Source organism: Otolemur garnettii, unplaced genomic scaffold, assembly GCF_000181295.1.
Source record: "Otolemur garnettii isolate 467f Iridium unplaced genomic scaffold, OtoGar3 scaffold00301, whole genome shotgun sequence".
NCBI classification, from domain to species: domain Eukaryota; kingdom Metazoa; phylum Chordata; class Mammalia; order Primates; family Galagidae; genus Otolemur; species Otolemur garnettii.
This window is the reverse complement of record NW_003852696.1, coordinates 625,219-636,341: the sequence shown is the minus strand read 5'-3', so window position 1 is coordinate 636,341 and position 11,123 is coordinate 625,219. Positions and strand designations below refer to the sequence as shown.

The window sequence follows — 11,123 nt, the reverse complement described above, 5'->3', positions numbered from 1 at the left end:
TGGGTCAGGAAAAGCAGAACCCAATTGTTTTGTAATCCTGAAGGGACAGTAGACACTGGATCAGATCAAAGGGTCGAGGTCAAGCACATTTCCTCCACAGAGGAGCATCCCTTAGCCGGGCATGGTGGCTCTTGGTAGAGTGTTGTGGTGTCCTACCTCACAGCAACCTCAAATTCCTATGCTCAAGCGATTCTCTTGCCTCAGCCTCCTGAGTATCTGGGACTATAAGTGCCCACAACAACGCCCACCTGTTGTTAGAGACAGTGTCTCACTCTGGCTCAGGCTGGTTTTGAAGCTGTGAACTCAGGCAATCTGCCTGCCTCAGCCTCCCAGAGTTTTGGGATTACGGGCATGAACCACCTCGACTGGCCTGTATTCTTGTATAAATACATGTGCACATAAAATTATTCTGCAATTATATATCCCAATTCATTATTTCGCTAAAGAATAGGATTAAAGGCACCCTTTCTGGTAAATAATATCTATATTTTTAAAATATAAACTTATTTTATTATATGTATTAAAGAAAAAAAAAAAGAGGTCCTTTACAGACACCCTGAGGTGGGAAAACTTACAAAACTTAGTCAAGAAGCAAGCAGTATACTCAACTGGAAAATGTGTCAAAAAGAAACATGAAATCCTTCTGGAGCAACTGGTATTTGCCTCTGTTCTGTGGCACTGTTCACTCTATGAGGTAAAAAATGAGCATTTACGTTCTAAGCAGATCACTCATGACCTCTCCGGTGGGATCAAAGTGTTACCAAGCCTCAGAATGTACAAATTGTTAAGACCATACTCAGAATTCCTAAAGGAAGAAAGGGAAGTTATGTGGAGCGTGGAAGAAGAAGAACTGGAGACAGGCTGCCAAGAAGGGGAGTAACCAGGTGCCCAAAGGAAAGGCAGGAGAAAACCACCACTACTGGCAGACGACAGGATTTTACATACGGGAGACCTGAAGAAGCCACACACAGAATCATTCAAGCAAAGAAGGAATTTCAGCAAAGTTACACCATAGAAAATCAATAGGCAAAATCAGTTGTACTTTCATACACTAGCAATGGAAAACAAAGAAAAAGGATATTAAGGAAACAATTTCAGGCCAGCACAGTGGCTCACACCTGTAATCCTAGCTCTCTGGGAGTTTGAGGAAGTGAATTGCTTGAGCTCAGGAGTGACCAGCCAAGCAAGAGCAAGATTCTGTCTCTACCAAAAGTAGAAAAACTAGCAGACATTGTGGCAGGTGCCTGTAGTCTCAGCTACTTGGGAGGCTGAGGCTAGAGGATTGCTTGAACCCAAGAGTTTGAGGTTGCTGTGGGCTATGACACCATGCAGTCTACAGAGGGCAACAGAGTAAGACTCTAACTAAAAACCAAATAAAAAATAAAAATAAGGAAACAATTTCATTTACAACAGCAAAGAAAGAATAAAATACTTAGGAACAAATTTAACCAAGAAAGTTGTACATTGTACACTGTTAACCATTGATGAAAGCAGTTAAAGAAAATATAAAGAAATAGAAAAGTATCTCATGTTCATGGATTGGAAAACTTAGTATTGTTAAGATCTCAATGCTACAAAAAGTGATCTGTAGATTCAACACAATGTCTATCAAAGTCTAGTTTTTAAATTCACATGGAATTGCAAGGGATCCTGAACAGTCAAAACAATCTTGGGAAAATAAATAAATATATAAAGTTAGAGGACTCACACTTCCTGATTTCAAAATTTATTACAAAGTGACAGTAATCAAAATAGTGTAGCCCTGGTAGAAAGTAAACATAGAAAAACAGAATAAAATTGAGAGTCCAGTAATAAACCCCCATATATCATATTAATTGGATATAAGAGCCCCCAGAGCATGTAATGGTGCTGGGATAACCACATTGCATATGCAAAAAAATGAAACTGGACTCTTACCTTATACCATATATAAAAATTAACTTCAAATGAATCAAAGACCTGAATATAAGAGCTAAAAATATAAAACTTTTGCATGAAAACATACAGTATCTGTATATTTACCTTGGATTTGACAATGGTTTCTTATATACTACACCAAGTGCATAAGCAACAATAAAATTAAAAAACAGATTAAATTGGACTTCATCAAAAAAAAGAACTTTGGGCATCAAAGGACACCATGGAAAGGTGATAAAATACCCACAAATGGCCTAAAATATTTGTAAATCATATAACTGATAATGGTCTAGCACCCAGAACATACATATGTTGTGTGTGTCCTCGCTCTGCCCTCAGCTCTCAGGCAGAGCTCTCAAATGCCACTAAGGAAAGTGCCCACGGGGTCAGAGCAGACCACAGGCAGCTTTGCCCTGTGTGAGAGAGGGTGCTCAGCTGAGGTAAAGCCCTGTTTATTCAAGCGAGAGTAGTAATTCCAGCAATTTGGGAGGCCAAGGAAGGAGGATCACTTGAGGCCAAGAGTTCTAAACCAGTCTGGGCAACATAGGAAGACCTTGTCTCTAGAAAAAAAATTTAAAAACTTAGCTATGCATGATGGCATGTACCTACAGTCCCAGCTACTTGGAAGGCTGAGGCAGGAGGACCATTTGAAGCCAGGAGTTCAAGGCTGCAATGAGTTATGATCTGCCACTGCACTCCAGCCTGTAGAGTGAGATACTATCTCTAAAATAATAATAAAAAGTTAGTTTTTTCTTGAGACAGAGTCTCACTCTGTTGCCCTAGGGTTGAATGCCACGGCATCATCACAGCTCACAGAGAATTCAAACGTTTGTGTTCAAGAGATTCTCTTGCCTCAACCTCCAGGGGAGCTGGACTACAGGTGCCCCCTACAATGCCCGGCTAATTTTACTATATTTGTTAGTAGAAATGGGGTCTTGCTTTTGCTCAAGCTGCTCTCAAACTAGTAAGCTCAAGCAATCCACTCGTCCTGGCCTCCCAGAGAGCTAAGAATACATGTGTGAGGCCCATAATTCCAGCTACTTGGGAGGATGAGGCAAGAGAATAACTTAAGTCCACGTGTTTGAGGTGGCTGTGAACTATGATGCCATGGTACTCTACTGAGGTGACATAGCGAGACACTGTCTAAAGAAAAAGAAAAAAGAAAAAAAGACTACAGGTGTGAATCAATGAGCCCAGCCTAATAGAGTACATTTTAAAAATAAAGTGAGATTGAAAGGACAATAAAAGTCACTGGAAATTCACACTGCATCATCAAAGACAAAGCAATGCTGACAAACACAGGTGGCAAGAACCTGTTTCTACATGATAATGAATAAAATGTCACAAAATCCCTCTGAGTGCTTTAAACACAGTCAAATGTCAAAACTTCCTATTAAAGGAATAAATGTGACTGAAAATAATATTATGCTTATTAATGCAAAATATGCAAGAATTATGCTTATGGACACCACAGCAATGACTGCTGTGTTCAGCATTCATATATAAGTAAAATGAATCTTTTTACATAGATATATGGACCTATTTTATTTAGATGAGTGTTTTAGATATTCATTAACCTATTTTTGAAACATCAAGCATTAAACATTTCACAATAATCACAGTGATGAGACCAAAGTGTGACAAACTCATCAATGAAAATGTCAAGCTGACAGTGTTGCCGTCCTTCTCTAAGGCAGGTCACCTCCCAAAATAAAACATGAACAGTCTGCTGCACAGACTGAGAACTGTCCTAATCATACGTAAACCTTTTATCCTCCTTAGAATTTTAGGAAATGGGATTATCTTTTAGCGGAAGATTGATTTTTTGACAAAACAATATAAAGAGCATGTTGTTTCAGGACAGATTAAATTTGTTTTCTCATTATGACACAGATTGACTGGCGGGGTACAGTGCTTCATGCCTGTAATCTCAGCACTCTGGGAGGCAAGGCAGGTGGATTGACTGAGCTCATTAGTTCCAGACTAACCTGAGCCAGAGCGAGACCCCCTCTCTAAAAATAGCTGGGCATTGTGGCAGGCTCCTGTACTCCCAGCAATCTGAGTTGTAGGGGCAAGATAATGGCTTAAGCCCAGGAGTTAAGTTCACTGTGACCTGTGACGCCACTGCACTCTACCAAGGGTGCTAACATGAGACTCTGTCTCGAAAATAAAAATAAAAACCAGATTGACAGCACTCATTCCTGAGTACAAACCATATTTTTTCCTTCACTCTCTATCTAGAGCAGTTGTTCCTAACGGCTCTCACAGATCAGGCTCACCTAGGACTAGGTCCAAATAATTTAAACTTTTACCTTGTCACATCTCCAATGTTAGGGTGTTTACCACCATGACAGGTCCTAAATAAAATGCTACAAATAATGTCCCTTAGTCTCTTATACTGTGTTTTGTGCTTGTAATAGATTATTAGCAATCAGTTACCAAAGTGCAATGATGACTGTTGTGTCCTAGTGAATAGAAGTAGACACAGTGAAGATTTGCACTGAGAACTCTCTGGAATGGACGCTTAGCTGACCCTAGCACCTTCCCATCCCTACAGAGAAAATCACTTGCTGTCCTCACTGCTGTGGGATCCACAGATGGAGGAGAACTCTGGCCACCAGAGAGGAATCACATGAGAGGAAAGAACCTGGCTTCAAGTACAGCCAGGAAAGGGTGTCCACTGGAGCCTGTCACTGCTCTAGACCTGACTCTGACCTATGAGGACTGTGTATTGAGGCCCCACCTCAGTCCCAACAATACAACAGCCCAGCAAGCCAGGGACACATTCACGCTGAGAAGCCCCATAGAGCATGAAGACTCTCTGAGCAAATGGGGAGGACACAGGAGGGGCTGCCAGCCTGGTCCTGAGTCAGGGGGGCAGTGGACAGAGCAGGGCAGGGGACAGGGCTGGCTCTGGGAGACTGGGGTCACCTTGTCACATGATGATGTATCAGCAGGGTCTGGGCACCAGGGGGAGCTGGAGGCCTGTCCCTGAGGGGTCTTGGGGTGAGCAGAGCTGGGATCAGGCACCTGCTGTGCCTGGTGACCTCTACTCAGGGTCACAGCTGTGCCACCTCCCACCCTGGGACCACACAGCCCCGCCCCTGGCAGTCTCAGGCAGAGCCGCCTGATAGGGCCCAGGGTGGGGTCAGAAAGCTGGGGGGTCATTTGCATGGAGGATAGGGTTCCCCTCCTAGGGTATGAAGAGGGGACGGGCAGACGTTGGGGAGCTCTGCCTCAGCTGTGGGCACCCAAGGCAGGACTCAGGACAGTCCCCATCATGGCCTGGTCCCCTCTCCTCCTCACCCTCCTGGCTCACTGCACAGGTGACCAGTCTTGGGGTAGGGGAAGACTTGGGGCCATGGGGAGACACTGGGGCCCTGCTCTCTCCTCTCCAGACCCAGAATCACCATGTCTGTGTCTCTCCCCCTTCCAGGGTCCTGGGCCCAGTCTGTGCTGACTCAGCCACCATCGATGTCTGGATCCCCGCGGGAGACGGTCACCATCTCCTGCTTGGGAAGCAGCAGCAACATCGGGGGTGGGTATAGTGTGCAGTGGTACCAGCAGCCCCAAGGAATGGCCCCTAAACTCATTATCTATGGTAACAGCAATAGACCCTCAGGGGTCCCTGACAGATTCTCTGGCTCCAAGTCTGGCAGCTCAGGCTCCCTGACCATCACGGGGCTCCAGAGTGAAGATGAGGCTGATTATTACTGTCAGTCCTATGACAGCAGCCTGCGTGCTCCCACAGTGCTCCAGGCCCAGGGGGAAGTGAGACAAAAACCCCCTTCTCACCCCTCAAGAGAGTGAACACCCGGCAGCTGCTGCTCAGGCCTGGCCTGTGGCTTCTGCTTCTATTGCTGCTGTTGCTGCCACCATCCTGGACACTGTGGAACCCAAAGTTGCCACCTGGGAGTAGAGACTCTTCCTCTTCTGTCATTCACAGCAATCTATTTCTAGAAAAAGTGTCCCCAAGGAAACAGAAAACCCTCCTCTTTATCACCTTGATATATAGAATCTTTTTCTAAAGAAGTTCAAGGGCTGAGGTGGCAGCTCCAGCTCATCCATCCTCTTCCTGATTCCAGGAGGTCTCAGATCTATGTCACCCTGTGAGAGTTTGCAGCGTCCGTATCTGTTCTTCTAGCCGTCCCCTCTTAATCTCTTCCTACTAAAGGATAACTGATGCACAATCACATGACCATATATAAAGTGTACAGTTAGACACACTTGGATACTTTATGCTCCCTGGAAAATATCCCCACAATCACTATAAACAACCTCACCGCCTCAAGGGCCTCTGGATGCCCCTTTCTGATTCCTCCCCCAATTCCTTCCCTCAGGCCGCCCTAGATGAGCTCTGATCTACTTTCTGTCCCTGCTGCTTTCCATTTCTAGAATGTAGAAATGGACTCCTACGGCAGACACCTTCTGAAGTCAGGATTCTCTCCCTCAGCACACTTCCACTGAGGGTCTTCTGTACCGCTGCCCCGTTGCTGCCAGTCATGTCACCGTCACAGACCCTTTTGCCTCCGTGGGTACTTCCTCTGTTAAACAATTATTGAAAACATATTTCCAAACACAAGTGACAGATACAGATATAATCCAAGCTGGATTGCAGGTGTTTTCCTTCTGTAAATTAGCGTATCTCCTGGGATTCCTGACCATGTTTGGTTCTATAGGTGTGGGGCCCACTGTGCCAAGGGATGTTCGGCCCTGCTTTCATCTTGGTATTTATTTTTTTTGAGACAGAGCCTCAAGCTATTCCCTGGGTAGAGTGCTATGGCATCACAGCTCACAGCAACCTCCAACTCCTGGGCTCAAGCAAGTCTCCTGCCTCCACCTCCCAAGTAGCTGGGACCACAGGTGCCCGCCACAATGCCCGGCTATTTTTGGTTGCAGCCGTCATTGTTGTTTGGCAGGGCCCAGGCTGGATTCAAACCCGCCACCTTAGTTGTATGTGACTGGCACCTTCCCCACTTGAGCCACAGGCGCCGAGCCTCATCTCAGTATCATTCACTTGCCTGTCCTTGGCACAGAAAAATTGTGGGTCTTTTTTTAATTTTAATTAAATAATACATCATCATGATATCAAATTAAAAGTCATGAAAGTCGGCTTAAATTATACCACAAGGAAAAAATAAAAATTTAAAGAAAATGGTAAGAAAGGCCCTCCCAAGGCCGGGCACGGTGGCTCACACCTGCAATCCCAGCACTCTCACAGGCTGAGGTGGGTGGAGTGCTCAAGCTCATGAGTTTGATACCAGCCTGAGCAAGAATGAGATTCCATCTCTAAACAAAGGGGGGGGGAAAGTCAGTTATTGTGACAGGTACCTATAGTCCTAGCTACTCCGGAGGCTGAGGCAAGACAATCTCTTGAGCCCAAAAGTTTGAGGTTGCTATGAGCTGTGAGGCCACAGCACTTGACCAAGGGCAGCAACAAAGTGAAACTGTCTCAAAAAATAAAAAAAAAAAAAGGACCTCCCCATCCTATGTGCTCTCTCCTGACCCTCTGGGTCAGCAGAAGTGACCAATGACACTGATGTTTATTTATCCTCCCAGTGAAGGTTTGTGTGTATAAGCACAAATGTCTCTCCGTGGGTGTGTGCATTCACATGTGTGTTTTTCTTTACACCGTAACCTGGTGCTTTTGTAATCTTTAGTGATTATGTATTAAACCTACTTAGTGAGTCTCCTGATTATTCTGGACAAGCACTGTATTCTTAGAAGTCCAAAGAATCCCTAACAAAGATTAAAAAGAAAGGCTTCAAAAAGGAAGAAGGATGGAAAAATTAAATATCAAGAAGTAATGAAATAAAATGACAGATGTGAGAGAAGGATGGACCCCACTTCAGATGTAATTAATTAATAGAAATTTATTGATAATTTGATACACCTTCAGGTGAACCTGCTGGGGGCTATTGTAGTGGGCCAACAAGCAGCCTTGAATAGCGGGGGAGAAGCCTTTTTATACTATTATTCTGCATAATTATGCATGCTCAGCAAGTTAGCGCAATACAGAAGCCAATCATAGCAGTTAGCCCAGTTCAATACAGCTCAGGGGTCACAAGGTAAGGGTACATCATAAGGGCCCACTCAATTCAGGGTGGGGGTACATGTTCAAAAATCACAAGATACATCACAAACACATTACTTCATGATCTTAAGATGAGGGTCACATAGTTCAGGGGTACAAAACAAGTCTTGGGTAACTTGGGACCTTTTCATCAAGGGCTCAACTCCTCCCTTTGCCCAACCCCTCCCTGCATACTTCCTTAATTTCAGGCTGTTTCTTTACCCTTTGGGGGGGCTGGGACTAAAGAGCTGAGGAGAGGTTCCCTTTTCAAGGGTAGGAGGCTTGTTCCCCACTGGTCTTAGGGAGGGGGTCAAGGGCTGGGGGCTTGGTTATGACAGTAAAATAAAGAAAACAAACTTTGGTCATTTCCTTTTTGGAATTGTATTTATTAGAATTAGATGACAAGGAAGAAAATTACCTAGGGGTAATAAAGGAGAAGACATAAAATATTAGTGCTCTGAGTGTAAGTTGACCAGCTAAGTGAGGCCCTAGGGACTTTCCTGGAAGAAGCTCTCTTGAATTTAACATTTTAAACTTCTAGGCATCTAAGCCAGGCATGGTGGCTCAGCGTGTAATCCTAGCTCTCTGGGAGCCTGAGGCAGGTAGCTCACCTGAGCTCAAGAGTTCAAGACCAGACTGAGCCAAAAGTGAGACCCGGTGACTATTAAACATAGAAAAACTAGGTGGGCATTATGGTGGGCTCCTGTAGCCCCAGCTACATGGAGGGTGAGGCAAGAGGATCACTCTAGCCCAAGAGTTTGAGTTTGCTGTGAGCTATGATGCCGCTGAACTCTACTGAGAGTGACATAGTGAGACTCTGTCTCAAAAAAAAAAAAAAAGCACATTACAGGTGTAAGTCTCTGAGCCCAGCCTAATACCTAATAGAGAAAATTTCAAAAATAAAGTGAAAGTTAAGGACAATAAAATTCACTGAAAATTCAGACTGGATCATCAAAGACAAAGCAATGTTGACCAAACACAGGTGGCAAGCACTTGTTTCTACATGATAGTGAATAAAACATCACAAAATCCCTGCCTTGTGCTTTAAACACAGTCGAATGTCAAAACTTCCTGTTAAAAGAATAAATGTGACTGAAAATCATGTTATGCTTCTGAATGCAAGTATTATGCTTATGGACACAACAGCAGTGACAGTTCTGGTCAACATTCATCATAAGGAAAGTGTATCTTTTTATGAAGTTATATGGACCTATTTTATTTAGGTGCGTGCTTTAGATAGTCATTAATTTCTCTTTTTTTTTTCACTTTTTTGCTGGGGCTGGGTTTGAACCTGCCACCTTCGGTATGTGGGGCTGGCGCCCCACTCCTTTGAGCTACAGGCACTGCCCTTCATTAACCTCTTTAAAACATCATGCATTAAAACTTTCACTATAATCACAGTGATGAGACCAAAGTGTGACAAACTCATCAACAAAATGTCAAGCTGACAGTGCTGCTGTCCTTCTCTAGGGCAGGTGACCTCCCAGAGTAAAACCTGGTAACGGTCTGCTGCATAGACTGAAAGCGCTGTCCTAATCATACACGAACATTTGTTCCTTCTTAAAAGTTTAGAAAATGGAGTTATCTGTTTGCAGAAGATGGATTTTTTGACAAAATAATATAAAGAACAGGTTTTTTCAGGACAGAGATTAAATTTTTTTTCTCATTATGACACAGAATGACAGGCCAGATATGGTGGCTCACACCTGTAATCCCAGCACTCTGGGAGGCCAAGGCCAGTGGATTCACTGAGCTCTTAAGTTCAAGACCACCCTGAGCCAGAGGGAGACCTCGTCTCTAAAAATAGCCATGCGTTGTGCTGGCTTCTGTACTCCCAGCTACTTGGGAGGGACAGAGGCAGGAGAATCGCTTAAGCCCAGGAGTCGAGGTTGCTGTGAGCTATGACGCTACCACACCCTACTGGGAGCAATAAAGGCACAAAAAACACCTGTGGGTGGGGGACAGATGGACAGCACTCATTCCTGAGTACAAACCGTATTTTTCCCTTCACTCTCTATCTAGAGCTGTTGCCTAATGGCTCACACTGATCAGGCTCCTCTGGGACCAGGTCCAAATAATTTAAACTATTACCTTGTTACATCTCCAAAGTTAGGGTCTTTACCACCATGACTGGTCCTAAATAAAATGCTACAAATAATGTCACTTAGTCTCTTACACTGTGTTCTGTGCTTGTAACAGATTACTAGCAATCAGTTACCAAAGTGCAACGATGACTGTTGTGTTCCAGTGAATGGAAGTAGACACAGTAAAGATTTCCACTGAGAACTCTCTGGAATGGACTCTTAGCTGCCCCAGCATCTTCCCATCCCTACAGAGAAGATCACTCGCTGTCCTCCCTGCTGTGGGATCCACAGATGGAGGAGAACTCTGGCCACCAGAGAGGAATCACATGAGAGGAAAGAACCTGGCTTCGAGTGCGGCCACGGAAGGGTGTCCACTGGAGCCTGTCACTGCTCTGCACCTGACTCTACCTATGAGGACTCTGTATTGAGACCCCACCTCAGTCCCGACAAAACAACAGCCCAACAAGCCAGGGACAGACTCACCCTGAGGAGCCCCGTAGAGCATGAGGACTCTCTGAGCAAATGGGGAGGACACAGGAGGGGCTGCCAGCCTGGTCCTGAGTCAGGGGGGCAGTGGACAGAGCAGTGCCCGGACAAGGCTGACTCCGGGAGGCTGTGATCACTTTGTCAATGATGGTGTATCAGCAGGGTCTGGGCACCAGGGGGAGCTGGAGGCCTGCCCCTGAGTGGTCTGGGGGTGAGCAGAGGTGGGATCAGCCACCTGCTGTGCCTGGTGCCCTCTGCTCAGGGTCACAGCTGTGACTGCCCCAACCCATAGGACCACACAGTCCTGCCCCTAACACTCTCAGGCAGAGGGGCCTGACCAGGGCCCAGGGTGGGGTCAGAAAGCTGGGGTGTCGGCTCGGCGCCTGTGGCTCAAGCGGCTAAAGCGCCAGCCACTTACACCTAAGGTGGCGGGTTGGAATCCCCAGCCCGGGCCCACCAAGCAACAATGACGGCTGCAACCAAAAAATAGCCGGGCGTTGTGGCGGGCGCCTGTGGTCCCAGTTACTTGGGAGGCTGAGGCAGGAGAAGCGCTTGAGCCCAGG

General features: G+C 45.5%; 1 gene segment (V, D, J or C); it reads left to right on the top strand.

The window, feature by feature from the left end:
* The first annotated feature begins 5,161 nt into the window (after positions 1 to 5,161).
* On the top strand, positions 5,162 to 5,727 carry LOC100957821. The segment is given in 2 exon segments: positions 5,162 to 5,243; positions 5,354 to 5,727. Coding segments are annotated over 2 exon segments (420 nt in total).
* The last annotated feature ends 5,396 nt before the right edge of the window (positions 5,728 to 11,123 follow it).